This window comes from Athene noctua, chromosome 5 (assembly GCF_965140245.1).
Source record: "Athene noctua chromosome 5, bAthNoc1.hap1.1, whole genome shotgun sequence".
NCBI classification, from domain to species: Eukaryota; Metazoa; Chordata; class Aves; order Strigiformes; family Strigidae; genus Athene; species Athene noctua.
This window is the reverse complement of record NC_134041.1, coordinates 63,101,612-63,127,099: the sequence shown is the minus strand read 5'-3', so window position 1 is coordinate 63,127,099 and position 25,488 is coordinate 63,101,612. Positions and strand designations below refer to the sequence as shown.

At 37.7% G+C, this 25,488-nt stretch overlaps 1 protein-coding gene across 1 annotated transcript in view; it reads left to right on the top strand.

The window, feature by feature from the left end:
- CPXM2 (carboxypeptidase X, M14 family member 2) overlaps window positions 1–25,488 on the top strand; it is a 79,813-nt gene that overhangs the window by 37,786 nt on the left and 16,539 nt on the right. Inside the window, exons 4-7 of the mRNA XM_074908487.1 lie at window positions 10,181–10,265; window positions 10,803–10,953; window positions 18,914–19,002; window positions 24,212–24,335. Of these exons, the coding sequence (XP_074764588.1) occupies window positions 10,181–10,265; window positions 10,803–10,953; window positions 18,914–19,002; window positions 24,212–24,335 (449 nt within the window). The remainder of the gene's footprint in view (window positions 1–10,180; window positions 10,266–10,802; window positions 10,954–18,913; window positions 19,003–24,211; window positions 24,336–25,488) is intronic.

Sequence of the window (25,488 nt, the reverse complement as noted above, 5' to 3'; positions counted from 1 at the left end):
GGAGTTCTTCCTCAAGAACCAGTCAAGGCAAGCATGTGTACTCAAGGGCTGTTGCTGTTCAGGCACCTCAGTCATTCTTGGGAAACCTGAAATCATGGCAAAGAGCTCTTTTGCCATTGGAAATTAGAAACTCTGCTTAGATTATCCAGAAGATCTGCAGTTGTGGAATTTCACAGATCAAGTGGGGCTCAGCTGCAAGAACCAGGATTTCTTTTTGATTTTTACACTGAAGTTATCCAAAACTTAGAAGTGCCGCAAGTGTTAGCTGATATGAATAAAAGCTAACACCCTGAGGCTGGACAGAATATCCATTCGTTTGTACGAACTGAGAACATCTGGAGATCAGTGTCTCTGGGCAGTTACCACACCGTTTCACTATCAATATCCAGTAATCAATGGACATTGGTGACACCTCTTTGCAGAGCGTTTTTATTTGTTTTCTCAGGCTAGAGAAAGTTGTGTGAGTGATGTGACTCTTTAGAAAAGCATGTGACATCTCCTCTGGGATGTGGATGGTGCCATAGCTGGACTACAAGGGGGTATATGGATGAATATTTGTGGGAGAAATAAAGTACGTAATTCTTTATATTTCTGCCAATACATCTGTCAGTTTTATGAACCAAGTATCTTTAAACAACTATTCGAGGTAATTGAGTGGGACACTGGAAGCATCACTGTGGAATTGTGCCATATATTTAGAGCAATGATGTGATAGTTTAAAATATGCATTCTCTTGACAGAGGGAAAGAAAACATTAATCACTCTTAGCAGTTTGGCAAGAATCTAAAAAACATAGGAAACATGTTTCCCACAACCCAAACTATCTTCTGATAATTCAGCACCATCATTTGTATCAAGAGAAAAACCCACGTATCTAAATAGAGTCAGTGTCTACTGACTGTGATATAAAGCTTCGGACTGTTTCAACACAGAGGATGTTTTGATTTTTAGAAGAGGACGCAACATTTCAGTAAGATGTATTTGTAATTTTTCTTCAAATTAACCTTTCAACCATGTTAAATCATGCACTACCACTGCTTGTCATAAAATAACAAAATGACAACAAGAAAAAGCATGGATTAAATAATCCCTGCAGAATGTTCAAATTCCAAAGCAGAATTCGGGAAGTTTTAGAAAAAAAATCAAAATAGACTTAATTCCAAGTGTGTTTCCTTTAAGACTTTTCAGCCTCATGAAAATATTGAAGATTTTTTACTTTTATGCAAGATATTTGTCTTTATGAAAAAAAATATAGAAATGAGGGGGCGGCAATTTTCAAAGTCTCCTTTGGGTAGAGTGTAGTCTACATGCCTTGCAAACCTGCAACAGTGCTTAAAAAGGTTGGTTGGTTGGAGGAGGCAACAAATAATTGGTGTTGCTGGCTAGAAGGAATAATTACAATGTCTTATATCGCTTGCTTCTAAACTGACACAGTTTTAAACTGGTCACTTTTGTTCATCACTGTTGAAACTGTGTGTTAACTAGAAGCTAGTGTAGACACCATTATGTGCTCGCTCTCTCACTTGTGTGATTTCATTATGCTACTTTATAGGGATAGCAAATAAATACCCAGCAGATCTGATTTTGTGTCTGATGATGCTTTTGCTAAAGACAATATATTTGTAATTGAATAGGGGAGTAATTTTTCTTTTTTTTTTTTTTTATAGTATACCCAGTCTTCTCCGTGTGTGGCATAGCCCTTTGTGATCCCCCAACATCCCTTTTGACAAACTACCCTTAGGGAACTGTAGGTCTTAGCAAGCTGGGTACCTTCCAGAGATATAGTTGAGGATAAATTTAGGTCAGTGCAGTTTACTTGCTTCTAATTTTGGCAGTACAGCATTCTGCTCTTTCTTTAGTCACAAAATGAATGTGTTGCTCCAAATGTTAAGTTATTGCTATACTCACTGGCAATTCCTCAGGAGCTGAGATTTGCTTTTATGGACAGTCTGTATGTGAGGATTGCAAGGATGGTGAACTTCTTTGCTTGCAAGAGAGTAAAAATTCCTTGCTTCCTCCCCAGTTTATCAGCCGTTCATGGTCTTAAGACCATGGTCTTAGTAGTAAGGTTGGCTTCATGAAGAGATAATCATAATATCTTCAGTGTTCCAATAATAAGAGTATAAAGACAGCAATAATCCTTTCAGTGTAGCTGTGGTAGCATTTGGGACAGTGTAGTGGTTACTCACAGGTATTTGAGTTGTTTTTACAGATATATAAGAAAACAGACTTTTGCACTGTACACAGGAAGAAGGGGCAAAATACAACAACAGCACGATGCTGCTTTAGAAACCATAGTAGAATAAACTCTAAATCCTGTCCAGCTCACAAGAACAATGAAAATACTTTCAAAGCACTATCTCCTATCTCCACACAGAGGCTGTGAAAACACACCCTTATCAAACTTCAGCAAATTCAGTGAAAGTGTATTGATGTTTTATCCACGTTGGGTAATAAAATAAGCAGCTGCTCTGTACTGTCATGAATTGTTATGGTGCATCGAATCAGCGCAAACTGTTATTTGCCCTGACTGGGTGACAGGACTACAGAAATTATTACAGCTTCCCCAAAGTCAGACTCTCGTAGAGTGAAATTGGTCCGAATCCACTGAAATCGTATCAAATGTGTTGATAGGAGTTCTAAAACAATCTGAATTCAGTGTAGAAAAAGATCCCTTGATATATTAATGTCACTAGTTCCATATTATACTAATGTCTATGAGTAGCTTGCCTATCAAGTTATATTTTCCATTCACTCTGGCTTGGTGGAGCCATCTCATGGGCTTTCAATTGTTGCAGCACTGAGAGTCAGCCTTTGGCAGCTTCGAGTGCTCTCCATCTGTTTGCTTTACTTCAGTCCCTGTGCCACGTTCATCTTCCACCTCTATCCGTGTGCCCTACACAGGATTTTCGTACAGCGTTCATCCCTACGCTTGCCATCCGCTCCCGGATGGGTTTGTGACCAGCTCAGATGATCCCGTGTAGGTGGAGTTCTGACAGCACACCCAGAAATGTATTTATACTTTCACAAGAATTTTTGACAAAATTATCAAAACTGATGCTGTTTTGTCGCGGGGATGATCGGTCATGGGGCTCTTGCTCCAGTTACACGTCTTTAGCCAAGGACTCAGTGAGTCACTGCGGGGCTGGGAGGGAGCAGGTCACTGCCATCCCCGGGAGGAGGGCTCCTGCCTGGTTAACCACCCCTTCGCACTGCAAAAAGGGTGGTGGTGGGTGGAGAGAACCTGCTTTGCACCGTGAGCCTCACTGGGGATCTTAAGAAAGGAAGATTTTTAACCTCCGTGGCAGGGACTACGATGGGCAGTTGGAAACCAAATGAACTGAAGCCTTGAGGAAAAGGATCCATCAAATGAATACAGGCATCTGCTGCAACAGATTACTCACACTTATTAATCACAGCCTTGATTTGTATATTTTGCATGTTCATCATGACTCATTGCGATGAGAATGATTGAGGGGGGGAGGGAATACCTAGGGGACATCAGGCAGCTGCTCCTTTCCCCTCAGCCGTGCCCAGTGTATCCCTTTTGTGAGCACCAAGTGGCACTTGGCCACATCTTTGTGTGCACTTGGTAGCTGTGAGCCCCTTCTGCATTACTTTAAATATGCTCACAGCTGTGCACACAAATGGCAGTATTTGCTGGTTACTGTCAGAGCTTTTCATTTTCCATTACTTTAATATTCATAGGAAGGAGAGAAAAAGACGTAGCGAGGCAGTGACTATATAGTTCAGATTTTTCTTCTTCTCAAATATGTGACTGTTTTACACAGGTGTGATAGACACAAACAAGAATGGAAAAATAAAAATGTCACAAAAGGAGGTTTAGAAGAAAAGGAATCAGAGCTTGGTCATGTTTAGCAGATATATAAGATATGAATGGGGAAAGTCTGGTGTAGGAAGAATTTCAAACACATACCGATCTTTTTATAAAGAACAGCCCAAAATCATAGGTGTTAAGACCATAAAATCTTTGGGGTAGAGGACATCTTTGACCCCATGCAGGACACCTGGCACCTTCAGGTGTTACTATCCGAATGTACAACAAAAGGAAACACCCACAGCTAGCACCAGATTTTCTTGGAAGGTCAGAAAATTGGAGATTAAAAACTTGGCTGTAAGTGGCAGCCATTGTGTGGGAAATGCATTTGCAAACCCAACTCTTCCTCACTGAGAAAAGAGCTTTGAAAAATCTGTACTTAATTCATTCTGAGGAAGTGAAATTCTGGCCCTGCACTTTTCTTTGTAGGGCCTCCGAAGAGCTGGATTTCACAGCAGTATATTCATTTAAGTCAGCTAGAAGCAATTTTAAAAATTAAACATTAAAAGATTTCAATTATTAAAAAAAATACCCTTGCTTGCTAGTCAAGCTCCATCTCTTAAATCATGTTTATTTTAATTAGTTTGTAAAACTTGCTGGGCTACCTGTGGTTAGCCTGAGCATTTTCTCATTTAGCTTGTTTTTGAAACTCTTGGGCAGTGGGTGATTTAAAATTTTATCAGCATAAATATTGTCATAGAATATTAATATTAATGGTTTTGCATTTAATTGCGTGAGACGACAAATTACTTTTTCAAGCAGAAAGCCATTTAATTGCCAGCATGCTGATTCTGTTGCATAAGTACAGTTTAATCTAAGGTTTGCCTAACATTTTTTTTTTAGTGTAGAGGTTTTGCTATTTCAAGTATTTTGGCTTGTCAGTTTATACATTATTGAAGGATACACATCTGTGTGCCTGTCTGGTTCTATTTTCTATTAATTTTAGGGTTTTGTAATGCAGATAAATCAGATTATCATGACAGCAGAAGAATAATACGGTCAGCTGGAGCCGGGTCTATGGTAGATGATACTAATGTGAACTCTGCCAATGTTTGCTGGTCTCATCCCCAGCATCTCTGCCACTGTGGGCTTGAACTTCTGCTGACCAGCACCTGTCAACCTTTCTCATTTATCTCAATCATGTGGGGCTCTACTGATTTGGAAAAGCATCCTTAGAGACTAGGATAAAAAGTATCGGATTTATTTCACCTGTTGCTTATTCAGGTTTCCATAATTGAGAAGCTTGGCCTTAAAATATTACATGCAGCAGATGCTGTCCAAACAAATAAAACTGTACCCAAATAGTGAGAAGTCTCAGCTGATGTACTCGCCTGCTAGAGGCTGGGCAGCCAAAAGTCTGGCACCCCTCCACTGCTTCTCATTTAGTAATTGCTGTGTGTTGTGCTGAGTTGAGATTCATCTATGTGTCTGATACACATGAAGAAAAATAAGCAAATTATATTGGGGGAGGCAAGGCAGAAAGATGTTTTGCTGTTCTGGTGCTGTCACGGTGTCTTGTCTTATGCTCAGTAGCCTGATGATGTGGTTAGATAAGGAAAGCTGATTCTCTGCACAGGAACCTGCCAAGACTGTAGGAGATCTGCTTTTAATTCTCTACTTTGATTCAGGTTTCCTCTATGTCCCTGGGCAAGTCACTTAATCCCTCAGCTTGTCTTTTTTTTGGATGGACATGAACGAGCTGAACGTTTCCACGCATCACAAGAAACTGAATTTAAAGTTGAAGCCTTGCGTAAAGCTAATGCATTACAGATAAAAACCAACTAATTAATAATATATTTTTAAAAATCCACCACGTTAAGTGAATTTGAATCATATTTTGATTTTTGCATTTACTTTCTGTGAAATGAATTGATTAATGTTGGCAGTGGATAATGAGATTTTTCAGATAGGTTTCTCCTGAAGAGGTAAAGCTGCCATAAATTTTAAGGAGGATTTTTAATGGGAAGCACCTGAATCCAAATGATTCCTGTTGAATCTGTATGTTCCGATCCTTTTATAGCACTGATGAAATTTGTGAGGAATCATGTAAGCAGCACTTTGTGCTAGAGCATGATGAACTAGAGGTAGGTAACCTTGAATACTTTTGAAGATACTGCCATACAATCACTTGTGCAGTCCCTAGCTTCCTGCCAAGAAAGACCTTGCTAATGCACTCTTTTCTGAATGCTGGCATAGGTCTTTCCCTGAATTATGTCTACTTGACTCTACAAACCCAACAAGTATCAGAGGAGTATCATAGTAAATCCAGGGAGATTTTATTCAGAAGAGCCTTTCTAAAACAGTGGCAGGGACATCCTAAGTACTATAAAGCTTTATAGCTTGCTTTCAGCTTTCCCTAGATAACTTTATTGTTCAATGCTGATGGGCCCCAAAAAGATTCAGAAATTGATGTCTGCAAATCCCAAACCTAATGAGAGGGATCTTTCTGTCATCGGGTATCAACACAAAGCAGATGGTCATCGGGTAACAACACAAAGCAGATGACATTCCCCAAAACTCCTTCTAGCACAAGGCTTTGCTTTAGCTGTCATGTTTCTGTGATGGATTTCCCTGAAAGCTTTAGGTTTGGGTGTCTACATGAATAAACTGAGCACCATGTACATATTAAACTTTTCAGTTCCAGGAAGCACTGTGCTTACTGTAAACAGACCGGCTGTTGATTCAAGCATGTGCAACACATCCATCTGCTTCCTGGAAGCATCAGACCTCCTGTGCTGCACATGTGTAGAAATCTGCAGCTTTCGAGAAGATTTAGTACGTTGGATGTTCTTCTGCTGGTCTGTGTCTGTAGAAATATCTGGGATTTAAAGATACTGAGCTCCCTGGTCAGAAGCCCTGTGCATTAGGTTCTGCTAGTTTTCCAGGTACTCTGAACGCATGACGACATGCAGAGGTCCCCTTCTCCACCACAGGGAATGTGACTTTAAGGCAGAAGATGCCATTTCTAAGGAAAATCTGAATTTACATCAGCCTTCCTAATATTGGCAGAAGCTCTTTTTCTTATGACTTTAGAAAAAGGACGGGGGAATTTAAACCCCTAAAGGTGGTTTTGCATTTAGGGCCAGTGGGACAAGGATCTGGCCACCTGTGGTGTTTTTATTCTACATCTCAACAAATGCAAAGAGAATGCTTATTCCTTACAGGCAAGCACAGTTAATAGGATGTGGTGTGTGACTTAATACATTACGCTGATTTATCTCCCCTCGTGACCCTCTGTATTCCATCTATACTGCAAATGTACAAGACTGGATGTAGTCCCATTTGTATTTTAATTGGCAGGCTGCCTCTGAAAAGCATGTTACTGGTTGCTACTCAAGTGTACGACTGATTAGTATACATTTTCCTTTTTTGAACCTTTGTAACTGTAGGGAGTGAGAAAATTAAAATATGGTAAATAAATTCCTAGCTTGGAAATATTGGGAAAACAGCAACGTTTTCTCGCGCCAGTAAATCGAGCTGGTTCTTTTAAAAACTTTCTATATGTGCCATGATTTCCTTACAAAATTCTCAATTATAAAGAATGTCCACTGTTGTCTTGTTTTTGTATGACCGGTATTCTCTTTGCATTTCTTTTCCAGGTGTAGTGTAACAAATACAGATGTATTGTGTTTGCCGTCCTAATCTTATTTGTGCAGTTGAAGTGAAAAAAGTTCTGTAATACTTCAGAAGCAATGATGTTGTTTGGTTTGTGACGCTGCCTCTTTTGGTCATTTAACCTGATGTTGAAAAATGACCAAGAATATTAAAAAAACCAACATCAAAACAAACCCTCACAAGCCTACCCCACCCCCAAGCCCCCCAGACAAAACCAAACCAACCAACAAAAAAAACACCACCGTTCTGTGTGCACTGAGTATGTACACTACCCCCGCCTCCCTCATTCAAACCCATGAATTTTACTTACTCTCAAGCTTTTTTTTTTTTTTTTTTAAACCAGAAAAACCTATTTTACCTCTTCCTGGGGTTTAATGTTGGCCGTTTACAAAATTTCTAATTTCCATCTTTGCTAGAAATAAATCTGCCTTCCATCAACTTATGATCACAAAGAAGCAGAGGAAAGTTCTTTGCAAGAACTGGTAGAAACTTATATAGCACCTTGAAGTCACTGTCTACTTTGTTGTGTATCATTTTACAGCCATGAAGACTTGAGATGCCACCGTGGCACTTCATAGAACTCCAGTAAATCCTCTGCCCCAAGAGATCTTTCACTGACAGGCAGACAATTAGTATTTTCAGAGTGCTGCTAACTTGTTAAAGTTGTTTAACAAATGTTGAAGTAGTGTGTGCATTACAAATGATAGATGTATTTATCTCTTCAATACAATAATAGAAAGTTCAGTCTGCTTGGCAATAGGCAAGATGTTTTTTTTCCATTTAAACTAACATGAGTAGCAAAATCTATTAACTGAAGACTGGTGAAAGATTTGCAAAGGACTGGTTTAGCGTAAAACAGAGCTGGGTTTGTTCAGTCATTTTTTCAAAATCACTTATCTTTTACTTTTGGGGTATTAGTATACTACATACAGAAGTGCTTTTGTAAATCCTACTAAACACTTAGCTAATCTTTGGGTTTAGGTGTCACTGTAAGTCTGGACATCAGTCTGAATCTTTTGTGTAAGTGGGACCAATGTTACTCAGAAAATGAAATAGCAGATGGAAGCATAAAATTAGTTATATAATACATACTACATGTAATATTATTATAATAATTATACTATAACATTATAATGCAATATACTGATGTGCTATATGATTATTATTACGTATCTTTATGTATAATATAACTGTATAATGCTGCCATGCACTGACTTAGGCATTACCTGAAGGTCACTATTTTGTACAAGACAAAGCTGGGTAAACTTGTGCTGATCTTGTGGCTGATGAATTTGCTTTTGTTCCACCCCTGCCCCTTTTTTGGTCTTTGCCAGAAGATGGGCTCTCTTTTAGTGGACATATAAAAGCTAGTTTATCCCTTTAAACGTAAGCACAGTGAAGTCAACATGTGTGTTCATAGGTATTTTGATAATATTATTTGTTGATTTTTAAAAGAAAGAAAAACAAAGCTGCATTTGTGTGGGTGCAGCACAAGGGGAAGCTTTTCTTAGCTGTGTCTGTCCATCCAGATATTCCCTTATCTCCTGTCCATACGCTCTGCTGCTTCTTCCATAACCGCCCAAATTGCCTCTAGTCCCAAGAGCTTTCCCTACCCTGGTTTCACACCCAGCAATCTGAGTGTGTAGCTTAGCTAAGAACCCGTGTCCAAGAATGACTGCTGGTTACGCACGATCAGTTTATATACATGAACATAGAATTTAATCATCCTGGACTGACTTTACAGCACCTCCAAGCCACAATTTGCCTCCAAGTCACTGCCTATGGAAACCAAGAAGGTGTCAGCAAGAAAAAAAAATAAATTACTGCTGCTCTGTCAGACGAACAAATATGAGAGAAGAGTCAGGGCATTACCTTCTCCATAGCTGTATACACATTACCATGGGGAATTCCCAGACCGTGTAAAAGCTGCATAGCTTTAACTCCTCTCTGAATACAGGAAGAAGCATTTTATTTCTCCTCCTACTGTTCTTTAGCTGAATACAGAGGAGGCACAGTTTAAGTACAAATGAAGATTTTGCTGGTTTAGATTGAAGGGTATTTTGCTGTAAATCAGATAACAGGCCACTAGAAACATCAGCCTACTGAAGATTGATGCAGATATTGTAGTAGTGCATGAGCGCTGTGATCCCTTGGACTCTACTGTGCCGAGACAGAATGGTCTCTTTGTTCCTATCTATTGCTAATAAATACAAGAATGACTGCAGGCTCCAGTCATTCTTGGATTGGAAGAAATGAAAATTTAGCTGGTTGAAATTCACGGACTTTTATTCCTAGAGGATTTATTACTTTTTTTCCCCTCCTCTCTGATAATAACAGAAGAAATAATAGATGTTCTGTAGCTGAAAAGGTAAGATTTTTGAACACTGAATACATCCATTCTAGATGAGCCATTTATCCCAAACTCTGCATCTAAAAGGAAGGGAGAGCAATAATCCCTCATCTCCTGGAATCCCAGAATATTATTTTGTTGGTTTTTGTTTGGTTTTGTGTTTTGTTTTTTTTTTTTTTTTTTCTTCTATGTGATAGGCTTTTTAAATTATGTGTTGAATCTAGATTTGTATGTCTCTTTTTCAGCCAAGAGTTGACATGACTTTGCTGGGTGGGATCTTCATTGCTAGCAGCCTTACAAGCTTCTTATATTAAACTCAATTTGCGGTCATTCTAAGATTTGAAAAAATAACTTGGATACTCTTTGTCTTTTTCAAGGAGTAACTGGGTGACCTCTTACAGAGTGTTGGTGAGCAATGACAGTCATGCATGGACCGCTGTCAGAAATGAATCTGGAGATGTGGTGAGTATCATGGAAGAGATATTTTATGAAGAAGAGCAGAGGTGGGAAAGTGGGTGCTGTCTGTATGAAGTTTTGTTTTGCCCCATTGGTCAGTATAAGTCTACAAGGCAACATCTCTCAGTGATCCCACTAATTTTAAGAGCAAGTCACGTAATATAGAGAGGGACACAGAATATCCTACATGACAAATCTGCGTGTGTCTGCCTATGCATGTAAATGCCACCCTGGCAGTGGTCTTGCCTGTGATATTTTTCTTGTTGCGTGATTCATGCAAAGGTTAGCAACAGTCTGCTGATCCCCAGGGAAATCTTGAGCCCATGAGGTGCCTTTTGCTGGAGAGAGGGTGTAGAGCTCCAGCTCCTTTGCCCCTCTCTGAGGGACACGGGGAGATTATGCTCTTTGAAGAGCAGTTCCAGCCTGAGCCACCATCAACGTGGGGGCTGTACCAGGTGACTTCATTTTTTTCTGCTACCAAAATTCCTAAAAGGTTTTTTTGAAGGACTGATCTTGCCATTTCTGTATGTTTGGCCTACATAGATTTTTGAAGGAAACAGTGAGAAAGAGATCCCTGTTCTCAACATGTTGCCGGTGCCTCTGGTTGCACGCTACATCCGTATAAACCCCCGGTCCTGGTTCGAAGAAGGTAGCATCTGTATGAGACTGGAAATCTTAGGGTGTCCTTTGCCAGGTAAGAGTCTGTCTCAGTTGGTGTTGACATGTCTGCCTGTGCCAAGACTCAGTAATTTTATTTCCTTTGTTTATGTTCGCTTTTGATAGAATACCTGTCTTTAATGAGTGAAGTCATGCAAAAAGAAACAAAAATATTTGTCCAGATACAGGGACATATAAGGATAACTCTTCAAATGCAACCACATTGTAACTATAAGTGGCTCTATTAATAAACCAAGATTGAATGGATGATCTAACAAGATTTTCTCTGTTTTTTGGGATGAAGAGCAGTGCAATAAATCTTACTGAGTGCACAGGTACTAGGGAGGCAATAAGATTATGTATCAGGACAGTCACTTGCAGATGTCTTAAACTTTTAAGTCAAGAAAGAACCATTATAATCATGTAGTCTGATTTTTTTAAAATTATTTTATTTTATTGTACATGCCATAGGACTTCTCTGAATTAATTTGAAGGCAAATATTCTGACTGAACTAGTGCTTATCTTGTAGGGGGGAAGGAGGGGTGTTGGGGATGTAAAGAATTTCTATCAAATTTCAAGTGTTATCAAATCCAGCATGATCCTTGGTAAATCTCAGGTGAAGGTAAATGGTCTTATCCTTGGCAAAGACGGTGGGAAAGACACAGTCTGATATTTAGCACAAGTTTCAGGTGTTAGCTGTTTCTCTTATCATATGAGTGCAAAACACAATTAGGGTTTTTCTAAACCATGTATATGAAGTGAAACCTCATACAAGGCCAATTAAAAAAAAAAAAAAAAAAAGGTCATTTTAGTCATTCAATACTGCAAATTATGGCAAAGACGTGTTTCTATTAGGCACACTGCAAACAGTCTTACAGTGGATTTTTGTCTATGCATGTATGTATATCAATATTTGAAAAACTGTTTGTTCAAACTTAGAATAAGTTGCCCACTGCTCATTCTACAGCTCCTTTTTTTCCTTTGATTTTTTTTTTTCCTTTTTTTTTTTTCCCTTTGATCTTAAATTCTGGCACCTTGGGGATAGCTCTTTCTTTTTTTTGCAGGGGGCTATGAATAGTATTTTCAAAAATACTAGAGCCAGAAAGAGAACTGCCTTTCCAGAGCCTATCATTACTGCTTTAACTGTTCCTGCTGCTGTACAGAGACTTGCTGCCTCCAATTCCACTGTTGATGTAGGGTCTGCACGTGCCAAGAAGAGGTAGCCTAATTTTTGTCCTTTAGATGTTTAAATACTCATGGGAAAAAAAAAAAAAAAAAAGAAATAAAAGAAAAAAAAAAAGATCTGGGGCACGGAAAGGATAATTCTCTGACAAAGTATGGGGCAAGTATTGTCATAAAACTTAGGGTGTAGGTGCAGTGCCATGAAGCAGTGAGAGTTAGCAGCACTTGATCATCTACTTTTCTGGGGATAACAAATACATCCTGGACTTGAATGGCAGTGACCAGGGGTGTCCTGTGTATGTGAATATTCATGTTTTCAGTAGGATTCTGATTTATTTCAACCATGGGTTTAGAAAACTCCAGCTCTGTGGGTTGCTTGTTTCTCATTGTATCTTTAACCCTGGAGGAGCAATTCCAGAGCCAGTATTTCCCTTCAGCTCTTGAATGAACTGGTGGGCTGTCGGAGAGCCGTGATCTATCTCAAATTCCTGTGTGGGTTTGCAGAGGATCCACTCTCTATAACCTGGTGTGAGGCTGAAGGAAAAGCGGAGCTTTCTTCTGCACTGTGACTTTACTGGCATGCAGGATGCACACGGAGGTCCCCAGGGAAGAACAGAGATGACACTCAAACCATTTTGGAGAACAGTTTGTAGGGAAACTCTCACAATACTTTTCTATTTCATAAAACTACTTAAAGAGGAAAGAACAAAAATGTCGATACTTGGAAAGGTGATTTTTATTAAATGCAGCAATTATTTTCACTAGATTCTTATCGGGTATACACCCATACAGGGGCAAATTCGGTTTTGCAGTGTTAACATTTGTCACCCTTCAGCTTCATGAGGCTGTATCAGTGGGTGAAGGTGCCACCGAGGTAAGAACATCTCTGCTCTTTCAATACTGCAATAAATGCTGCTACAGCTTGTTGCAGGACTTGGATTAGCATGGCAACAGCATCAGTGCTTCCTCCTGGTAGTCATTTACTGAGTTAATTGCCTGCAGTGGCTGATTCAGTTTATTCCTGAAAGAAAATACCAGAATCATTCACTGAGAAACACAATGGGAATGAAGTGTCTTTATTCAAAATGTAATTTGACCGAAAGAACTAATAGGTTTTGATAAGCTGCTGACCCGTCTTTTTAGCTCAGAAAGAACTGACATTTCTTCCTTCTAGCTCATTTTATTCATCGCACGCAAGGCTCTCATCTCAAAACAACACTGTTCCCCCAAAACTAAGCAAGTCTCCTCGATTTATCACAACCAACAATCTGTCAGTTCACACACGTCTATCCTTTCCAAAGCCCAAAGACCCATGGAAGAAATTATATGATGCTCAATTCCTTTGAATACCTGGTATGTTTTTGATTCTATTTGCACCCTGAGTGTGAACGTACAAGAAACCAAGTTGTCAGGAGGAGCAGTCTGGTTGTGTTTTGGAGCTCCCACACACTGTGTCCTCCTGGGGCAGTAGCAGTGCACAGGCAGATGGGGTGTAGGGAAACACCCTGAGAAAAAAATGTGGGGCTGAAGGAAAGTAAGTAATTTTTCATTAATGTGAATTTCTTTTCATGTCTTTTAAACGCGTAATGTTAGGTTTTATGTCCTTATTAATCCCTGAATTAATTAAGTAATTTGAATTCAGTCTGTACTCTATATCAACTTTCCATCATGTAGGCTCACAAGGGAATTGAAGGAAGGAATATCAGATAAAGAAGAAACCTGAATAAGATATTAATATTCTAGGAAAACTTGTTAGCACTGTCAGAATGTGGTGGAAATTGTTAAAGACAGCCAGAACCCATTCCTGTGGGTAGGGCTCTATTAATAAAATCTCCTGCATGTTCTAGGTGCACTAAAAGTTGGACAAATCATGAGAAAATACTATTTAGAACGGAGAAGATATTGATTATCTAATGGTATTATCTAAGATGGTTGTAATTTTTATCGGTGCAATGCTTATATATTATTCATAACATACATTTTTGGTGTATTGTAGGCTAGTTTTGACAAACAACCTGTTCTACACTGCTACAATAACTCTACAAATAAAATCTATGTTATCCAACGGTGTCAGGCAACAGGCAAATCTATGTTATCCAGCTGTGCCATCTTTCAGGCAACAGAAGTGGTTTGCTGTTTCACCAAGGGAAAAACACTTACCTATGGAGGAAAGATGTCAGAAAATCCTACCGATAGCAGAAGGTAGTGCTGCCATTTCTTGCTGGGGAAAGAGAGGACAAAAGCACCAGTATTTAATTCCTCTCCAGTTTCCAAAAATATTGTTATTTACATAGATGTAGACTGACACACACAATCTTTTGCAATTGCCTCAGAGGGATGGATGTACTTTCCTTGCCTGTTCTTTCTCAAATCTAAGAAAAATCAAAAAGAAACTGCATATGATCAAAAGTACCCAGAGATAGGAGAGAAAAAATTAGCTGAGCTATTCATGCATTTATTTATACTGTAGAGTATTCAAGGCAATGGGCAATTATTTCAACGGAATAAATTTGTGATGAAATTTAATTTTTAATAATTCTTCTATAGAAAACTATCATTGGTATCACGATTATGCCATCATTTTCAACCCAAGATAAAAAATTAACTACTCTGTAATGGAGCACTGTGTTTTGCAGTGGATGCATCATTCAGTCCTATTTTCATTGCTTCTCTCTTATTGCCAGGCTACCTGGTTAAGTCTAGAATTGTGCTTATTTTGTATAAAACTGTGACTTTCTACAAGTATCTTTCATTATAAGTGATCGTGTAGAAAGCAGTACTAAATTCAGTGAACTACTTGTGAGAGTAAATTTTTGCTTAGAGTGACAGTCTGTCCTTGTGTTCTGCGTTTATCATTGCAAAACTAAAACTTAATCTTGGGCAATTTAAAACTTTTTGGGGAGTTTGCCTGAGCAAGGACTGAATAAAAATGAGGCCAAATTCAATAATTCTCCGGGAAAGGCCAATGTATTATGTTTCTTCACGCTCATCATGACAGATGTGTAACATCCCCCAGCAATGCAGTGAGTGTCATTAAAAGGTTTTCTGTCATATTTTATTTGTAAAACGAAGTACATACTATTCTGAAGAAGAATTAACAATCTTCAGACTTACCGTTAGTATCAGAATCAAACTGTGGGAAATAATTAGAAAGAGAAAACCTTTATGAAGCAACTACTGCAGGTAAAGAGTTTGGATTTTCTTTTAGCCATTATTATAATTCATTATGCTTAACTGGAATTAGTTTGTTATTTGACTATATATCAACATATATAGAAAAGAATTTATCTATAGTTGAGGAATATTATTTCATTGCTGATTTAATGTGTGATGTTAATGCTCATGACTGCCATGAAATAGATCATGTGGAAAAAAACTTAGAATCATCTGGTAGGTCTGCCAGCAGATTTTTTCAAGATTACGTGTGTGCTGTCTGTGACATGTTCAGTTTTGTGAAGACAGGTCAAATTCCCTTATATTACATGGAAATTAAAAAAAAAAAATAAAAAATCAGTCATTTGCAAAATGGCACGTTGAGGGGTTTAAGGCAGTCTGAAGGTTTTAGACTAGAATATTCTTTTTATTAAAAACTTATCTAAATCACTTGAATGACTTCGTTATCTCCTCCATTTGGAACACCATATGAGCATTACTTCTGAGCTTACAAGTGATACCATACAACTTAGTGTAGGACTTCTGTGAGGATGGCACATATGAACAAACCGTGTTGGGAATGGATGTAAGTTTTACTTACTAAATGAGAGCATTTTTGGGGATATTGTTTTGTGAGCGTTGATTTCATCTTCAAGTCATTGCAAGGCTCACTTCATACCTTTCCAGTGCCGGTTAAAAGAACACTGAAAACTAAAGGAGGAAAAAAAGGCCATCACAAATTGTTGGCTTTAACATAATAACTGGAAACCCAATGGAAGCATCAGTGCTCCACTGCTTGAGGTGCTGTGTAGAGATGTAATATAACATAAAATCCCTCCTATATGTCAAACCACTGAGCAATCGGTCCTCTCTGGTACTTTTTACGGGCAGTCCCCAGAGCTCTCATGCTGGAAGGTAGCTGGGCAGTTTAGAGCTTCCTAGACACTTATCCATCTTTACAAAGAACAGAAGTATGAAGGTAACAAGCTGCCTTTAACAGCAAAATTAATTAACTATACAAGATAGATTAGTGGTAGAAAAAAACCTAATATATTCCTCAGTGTAAATGGGAGTGCCACACTTTTGCAGGATCTTTTCTCCTTGGAAGAAAGAGAGACTGTCTGAGGTAGTGCCACGAATACTGAGTGTATTTCAATAATAATTCTTCTGTGGTTTGTGTTTCTTAGTCTCTTATTCTCTCTATTAAACAAAATAATTTTTACCAAAGTGGACTTAACCAGCTGTGCACAAGACTTCTATGCTTTGCTACATATTAGCTTTTAATTTTCTAATCTGTATTCCTGCTGCAGCAGAAATCCACTGATCCAAGCAGACTCACAGCAGAGCCTGGCAAAATATGAGGGTTAATTCTCTAAGGAGCTGTCAAATTGTGCAATGTTTTTGAGGAAGGACCAGAGATACAATCATTCTCACTGTACAATATTTTTTTTTAAGTTTCCACCAACTCTACAGCATTCACAGCCATTCCCATGATATTAATGTTTGATGTATGGAAAAAGTGCCAAACTTTGAAAGGAATGGGATTAAAGTATTAGGAAAAATATATCGGTTGCTGTATATTTTGGCTCGTGGTGATAGAGAAAGCCTTCAACATTCTGGCAGTTTTATGAAGTTTATTTTTATATTTTTATAACAGGGCCATATTTTTACAATTGTGAAGATATTCCGTGTGGCAGGAAACACATTGTCTCTTTCTAGAAGTGGGTTTTTTATGATTTCCATTTCTCAGTCATCAATATATTAATGAGTAATTTCTACAAATTAACATGGGTTGACCTTTAAGGTTTTGGTGTTTCAGTCATCTGCAGGGTTAGTGCAGCATCATTGTTGTCAGTGGACTTGCATCAGTTTAGCCTGCAGTTAATTTGGAAAGAAGACCTAAAAATATAGGTGAATTGTGTGAAATTTAATCATCTTGATTGCTCAAAAATTTATTTTATTTTTCAATAAGGAAAGAAAACTTGCATCTGATCAGGCTCCAATTCAAGTCCATTTCCAGGTGGTCTTGTTATGGAGCAAGTTCTCACTGGGGAGTACAGACTGCACTGAACAACCAGATTTTGTTGAGGCAAGATGGTTTTTTGACATTTTTCAGTCATATTTGTAGAGCAGTGTTCAACTGACCTTCCTACATTTCTGCTGTAGATTAGGGAATGGAAATGGAGAGAAGCATGTGAACAAAGAGTAAGAAAGTGGTAGAGACATGAGTAATGTTATAGTAAAGCTTAATGGAACTTTGATGTTTCATTTCATAAATAACTTAAATAGTTCAAATTTTGCTTTTCTTCCACATGGGAAAAAATAAAAACCAAAAACAACTAAATGCTTTTAAAATTTTATTGACAAAACAAATTTGACAATGCAAAGGTTTTAATGTGACAAATATGAAACTTAGAAATGTTAAGTTATAAGGTATTTTTAAGTTTTATGAGTTTATAATTCCATTAAGGCTTGTTGTTGCAGGATAGTATCTATGTATTCTACCTACTAACAATTACGCATTTTTCCCCAAAAATATCACAACTGATAGGTGATATTGTTTTAAAACACCATTTTTCTTCTCTAGAGACAGTGTCTTTTGGCTGTGTTGTAATAAGACAGGATGATATTTAGGATTTCATATTTGGCTTTTTTTCCCAATAATTTTAAACCAAATGAAGATGATTTTGTGCAAAGGGAAGCAATTCTTCCTAACTGCCTGACAACCACTGGTTCGACAAACGATTACTCAAAATTCCAGACATCCCAGATACGGCAAATTAAGGAATGTGTCTGATGTTTTCCAAATAGGCTTGTTGATTTCTAAAAATAAACCATAATAGGTTAGGTTAGAAGCACAATATTTCTAAAAATAAACCCTAATAGGTTAGGTTAGAAGCACAGTATATCAAGAAATATAAAGCTAAGCCTTAACACTCTCGGCCCATTTATTTTTTCCAGGTGAATGGCCTGGAAGGTCAAGGAAATAAAGGGGTTTGTTCTATCCACCAAATCACCTTTGATACTTCAAAACTCACAAACTATAAATTATATCCATATAAAAATAAATATGCTAATTTTAAAGTAACAAAGACCTCCAACTTCCACAAAAAATGTTTAGGGATATATCAGGAACGTTTAATATGCACAGTAGATCCTTCTGGTATTTTGCAAGCAGTGCCTAGACTCTGCAAATACTCATCAAGAAAACGAAAAGCTAATTCCTTGTAATAAGAAATTAATCAAGTAGACACAAAACATTTACCGGGGCTTTTTCCTCTGATGTGATTTTTTTTTTTCCACTCTTTTATCTTGCATCTGACTCATCATTTTCCAGTATCTTTTGCCCTTCTCTGTAGCCTAAGGATACCCTTCTGCTTTTCTGTTGAAGTTTAGTTGCTCATGCAGAGTAGCTGCGTAGCAAGCTGATACCTGCTGCCTCTTTGTTTCTGTTTCAATCTATATGAGCTGATTTGTGTAGTAATTAAAAATATTTCAAATTTGTTAGGGGTTTTTTTTGAGTTTTGTTTTTGAAAACCTGTTTAAAATACATACAGGACAATGGAATTCAGATTTCCACATTCCTTGCATGCATTATGGCTAAGTATCTATATATTTGAAATTCATAAGCACGTGAAAATCCTTTTCTTTCTTTTCTCAGACCCAAATAATTATTACCACAGAAGAAATGAAATGACAACCACAGATAATCTTGACTTTAAACATCACAACTACAAGGAAATGAGGCAGGTAGGCAGAGGCAGGTGTGTGACCTCTTGGATGGAGGGTGGATGGGTGCAGGCTTTTGAGCTCTTATGGAATCTGAATTCTACCTGTTTAAAATATTATTGAATGGTGTCTGCAATCTATTTAAAGAAACATTTTTCCTGTTTTAATCTATTAAAACCAGCAATCTATTAAAATCCCGAAGCCCTAATTTTTATGTCATCTAACCTTAAGCACGTGACACTACATGACAGAGGGAGTATCTACATATAATGTGCCATCATTTTTATTCCATGTATATTTGAGTGGTGAATATTATGGTGGCTTCTCCTTTCAGATTTGACCCTGATTCAGCCATCAGAATTCTCATATATTTCAGTGGTTTTGGATAATCAGCATAAACTATATAGAGTCCAGTTCTGTATTCAGAGTTGTGAAAAACCAGCAAAAACTCAGCAAAACCACTAGAAAAAACATCCCCTTAGTATAATTTTAAATCTACCAGCCTTGTTAATCTTGTTCCTTTAACTTCAAACAGGCAATGCTGTTGGTTTTGTTATTGTTTTTAATCTTGATTCATATTGCCACAGGCACAGGTGTGGGTTGTCCGAAAGAAATATTTCTGTCCACTTTCTCTTCCACTATAAAGATAATATGTTTGGACTTGAAATGTGTGAATCATTTGCTGTGTGCTGAATTTTCAGTGTATTTAGACTGCATGAATCACCATTTTTATTGAGCAGTTGTGTACTGAGTCACACACTTATTTCAGTGGAGATTTCATGGCCTATATTTCTTAGCACAAAGATTAGACCAGTAGAAACTCAATTGGCATAATTACTGTCAAGAACAAGAAAATAAAATGTATTTTACGTTCTCATTGCAGAAAGACAGGTTGGTCAGGTTAGAAATATCTTTGGGGAAAAGACACAGCTTTAAAACAATGTTTTTCCACTTTTCTTACAAGTAGCAAACTTGTGACGGTGACGGAGAGCTGGTCAGTTGTGAACTGTCTTTGACCATGCTCTCCCAATTTCTGGTTTTCTCTGTGTTAAAATAATTAATTTAGAGTTCATTGGATTCTAACTGGGTCCTGCTGCTGGTAGGCAGAAGATTGTGAGTTGGGATGCAGTAAGTGTTATATCCCCAAAACAATTTTTAGAACTTCAAAATTTCTTTTCTGAGTGTAAAATGGAAAAAATAACTGTCAATTTCCAGAGCCAACTTAATTTTTTTTAAAAAAATAATGTACATTATTCTCAGTTCTGTTAGCTACTTCACTGCCAACATTCTTAGAAAGACACTGTTCTTTGAAGTTATTTATCAGGAATGCTGAAGGAGGAGAGGGTGTTTTGGAAGCATTACATTACATTACATTGCAGTATGTCAGGTATTTGTAAGAGGGAGGGTTTTTCTCAGTGTCAGATTATTTTCATAGAACTCTCTGTTTAGGAAGATGAAATTTATGGTACCCTTTTTTTCTCTTAAAAGAGCATTCGAGATTCTTCTTTCAGTCAGTGGGAACACTAGCTGTGTCTCGTATGCAGAAGTGAGGATTGTCTTATGGTCCAAAACATTTACATGATTAATTCATGCTGTATGGGAAACTCTTAAAATTCTTGATAAATATCCGCAGAAATAGTATGAGGTGGACATTTGAGAACAACATAGGTTTTGAAGTAACAAACCCAGATCATATCTTTCTTAGGAAATAGGAGTGTTAATTCTGAAATCCATTTAACTGGATGTGACTCATATCTTTGGACAAGCCAGACTTCAAGCACTTCTGAAGACTTGCATTGCTCTTCATGGACAGCTGTCTTTATGGACATGCTGAAATGATAATACAGAATATTGAAGGGCACTGTATATGTCATCAATTGAACAGGTTTCTTTGAGTGTGAAACAACAAAATGTAGAAGACTAGAGCAAAACCCAGCAAACCTCCCAGGTTGCAATCAATGAAAGGTTGAGAGTCTCTACCTGATAGTCTCCAAGCTCAAGGAGGGAGGTAGTTTCTTTTGGCTCAGCAGAACAAGAAATAGAGATTTTTGGAGTGTTAGGTTAACAGTCGGACTCAATGATCTTAAGGATCTTTTCCAACGTAAATTGATGATTCTGTGATCTCCACAGAGGATAAAGAATAGCTCTAACCTGAAAGACCTTGACTGAGAGTCCTTTTGCCTCCTCTAGACCTACATTTAATACACCTTTTCTGCAGAATGGAGGAACTGGACCTTCAGTTTTGTGGGGCTTCTTCAAAGACTGCATGCAGGATTTTTTCCAGGGTGCTAATAGGGTAAATAATTGGTGGTGACAAACAAATAGGAACTGTCAAATAAGAACTGTTAGTGAATGTAATTGTGAAAGTGTTTTACAGTCCTGCTGGTTGTTAATAAAGCCCTGACTGACTGTTACCATCAATTGTCTTTGGCAGTTTGTACAAAGCGCAACAAAAATGCTGTGACGTTTCAGGTGACCTATTGTGCCATATGTAGGAAATGGGTATGAGAGAAGCCAATATGAAATATGTTCATTTTTAGTATTGTATTTACATATAAACATTTAACTACATTACCATATCCATACTGTTATCAGAAGAGCCACGGTGAAGTCTACTCCAGAGGCCCTAATTCAGGAAACGTTCTTTGTTTGACTCAGAAAGTAATCACATGCTTGCAATTAGGGAGATGATGGGAAGTTTACTGAGGCCAATACAAATACTTCCACTCTTTGTAATATACTTTGAACTTGGTTCTAGGAAATTTTCTTGCTGGTAATGAGCTCTTAATATGCTTTTAACTGCTTTCCTAAATGGATGTTCTTGGTATCCTGCACGTGCTGAAGTGCCAGGCACGTTAGGAAAGCTTCTGCTCTGCAGCTTGATTTCAGAGACAGCTCTGAGAGGACAGGCTCATCTTCTCTATTTCACAACTTGGGGAGCTGCATGGATGCACTGATACATCAGCCAGGAGGGAGTTTCCTGTACTTTGAAGAGGATGTGAGGAGACAAACTAATAAACGCAAGGCTGAGACAGTAGCATTATACGTTACAGAAAGCCATTTTCAGCCTGTTAAAATAGACCTTTAAATGCAGTATCTGTACTCATTGGCAGAGTGAAAAAAAAAAAATCTCTACTGGAGAAAAACATGGCATCTGATCCAATAATAATCCCTTTCATCCTCATGTCAGTAGGACATAAACTAATAATCCCCACGCAGTATATCTTGGATAAGTTCTGGTCGGTGAGGCTCTAGCAAGAGATCCATAGCTCCATATCCATTAAAGATATTTTTGGTTCATTATGAGCAGGTTGACCATGAAGACTTAACTCAGTTTGTATGAAAAAGTTAGTAATTGACTCATTTAATCAAACACTATAAAATGTAAAACAGTGTCCTCTGGCTTCACCTACTTGTTTCAGCTGGAACAACAAATGATGTCATACCCACTTACATATGCTTAGAATGTTAAAAGGAGTTCCATGGAAATAGCAGCACAGTGATGATGATGACAGTGGTGAAAAAAGTAGATAAGAAACAAGACAACACACTGAAAGAGCATAACTGTCTATTTTTCAGCCAAGTGATGAGTTTAGATTTGTAAAAGAAATTGTTTTGCACGTGTATAAAACTAACGTGTGAGATGAACAAATGTACAAAAGTAACATCTGTTTGTTCTCTTTGCAACGTGATTATAAATAGGAGGCGAGCCTTTTATGAGAGGAATTTTAATGATGTTCTTCCCAATGTGAATTGTGTTTCCACTTAGATTTGCTAAATGGTGGCACGGGAATTGGACACATCTAATTATTGCATTTTTTAAATCATCAGCCTTGTGATTATCCAATATTGTTTCTAAATTAGCACTATGTGAGCAAAGAGTTTTGTTATGCTATAATGTTTCTTCAATAATGTATGTTTATGAAAAGATTGTCTAATTAATAGTCCCTAGGGCTCCAATTTACAGTAAAGTCCTTATTTCTTTCTTTAATGTCTTCTGATGGAAAAAAATGGAGACAGATAAATTCTCGTAATTTAAAGCTATTTGCAATTACTTCTTATTAACACAAAAAATTTTCAGTCTTGTTTGTAAATTTTGACATTCAGCTGAAATGCCACAGTAAAGTATTTGATGGTGGGACAGTTTAGACTCCAGATATCTTTACCTGGATGACATCTGTGTAACTCCATGGGTTTAAACAGAGCTATACCCTTAAGCATGGCTGCCTCTATGGCCTTCTCTAGGCACTTTAGTAAGCACTAAGGCTATTTGATAATATTCTGACAACGTCATGCAATGTCTCTAGAACAGTGAACAGAATAGATTTTGATGGGAGGAAAGTCTTCAGACAGGCTGTTGGCATCACCATTATTAATTCTATTTTTTGCTGAGACTTGGTAAGCAAATTATGAGGTATCTATTATTTACTGAAGGAGTATATCCCGCTCTGTTTATGGACTCATTCAGATTATATCCGTTTTGCTATTTTGGCCACATCAACACTGCCTTTAACTTTATGATTTTTCTATATGAGGTTTCACGTTGTAGTTAGTACAAGAAGGGTGGGCTTGGTTTCTATCTCAGTGGAGGCAGGTGTCATCAGAATTCACTGAGACAAATCATGTTTAAATTAATGATATTCTTCTCTCTGTTTGTTTTGAATGGAATTGTTGCTGCATAGGGCAAAGGAGAGAGAAATCTCCATTACTGGGCAGAGCATGGCTGTGGCAACTTGTAATGTAGGGGCATTGCCGTGCCGCTAACACGCTGGGTCATCTCAAGTCACCCAGCTGTAGTAAATCACAGAGTGTGTTGAACGAAACATTAAGGTGGCTAATTACTCTCCACTGCATAATGTTTTTAAAATATGTTTTACTACCTCTTGACAGTATAGTAGTATGTTTTTGCTGGTTTTATTCCTATTGGACTTCCTCTTCAAGTCCTTAATTTTGTGATAATGTTGCAAATACATCTCATGTAAGAAAGATATTGAACCTCACCTACGTGTTTCAGCTGACAGTATTCATCTTGTTCCAGCTGAACAAACATTATGTTGTGTGATAGCAGAGCCACAAATTTATGAACTAAACAGAAAGCTTTTACAACTAAGAAATTATCAGAAAAGAAATTAAGAGTTTCTGCCACAACCCATTTGGAATGAAATAATTAATAGTGGATCTATTTTTGCTGCTGCATTGTCTAACTATATGTCATTTTTTTTGTTGGCAGTTGATGAAAACTGTGAATAAAATGTGCCCGAATATCACAAGAATTTACAATATTGGAAAAAGCAACCAAGGATTAAAGCTGTATGCTGTCGAGATTTCTGACAACCCAGGAGAACACGAAGTTGGTTAGGATTTAATCTAACTAAATCTGTTGAAGGGTGTTGGGATTTGGCTTTTTTTTCCCCCTCATTCTCTGTATCTTCAGTAATTATCACTGATGGAATTATATTCGTGGCAGCAAAGATTTCCAGTGTATGTGGGAGGAACTTCAGCACTATATTTCTAAATTGGGAAGTGGAGAGTGAGCACAAATAGAAGGCATTTTGAATGTGGAATTAAATTCTTTAATGATAATGAGTTTTATTCTTTACAATAACAACATAAAAGTGAATTTTAGGCCTGGAGAATGGATTTTAGTTGTGGAGATTTATGTAGCTTTGGATAGAAATTTACCTTTTTATTTTTTTTTTTATATGGGGTAAATGCATTGCAAGCAAGGACAGGTCAAATCTCCCAAATAATCCTTCACTGGTGAGTGTTGGGGTACAATTTCCTACACTGATCTAATTCTTCAGAACAGAAAGTAATTCAGTCTTTGGTCTTTCTGTGGAGAAAAATAAAGATCTCACTATGATAGTTCCTGGAGCAGCTGTTGGAATAAAGGCATCTTGTGCTTTGCCATGTCCATAAATACCCTGATATGTGTTCCTACCACAAAAGGAGGTGTGCGGCGATATGCTCCTGAGACATCTTCCTACTTTGCCATAAGGGATGGAGCACAATAAACATAATCTCTCAGTAGGCTTGGAACTTAGTTTAGACCGCAATCTCTGATGTTAACACCATCAGATGTTAACACCGGAATAATTTGTCCAATCTGCCTTGCCCATTTACTTACTTATTTTTGAGAGTCCTGCAAAAAATACACAAAGGGTGTACCATGGGCCAGACAAACTGGAAGGGTGGATCCAGCCACAAGCCATAGCTTGGCCAGTTAGGCTGTCCTGTTGATGTTTGCAAGTGTTATTGATACAAAGGACAACTAAATTATGGAGCTTTTTTTTTTTTTTTTTTTTAATAGCTGGCACTATTCCTATTCATCTCCGAAGTATTTTGTAGTTGAGCGCAACTATTGTGGCATTCACTATAACCTTCAAAAATATACGTGAACCTGTTTTTTTGATTAATGAGGGAAAAGGAGTGTGTGGAGTCAGAGATCAATTATGTACAGTTACTGACAGTTATCTTTTAAGAGCCTTAGCATCTGTCCCAAATATC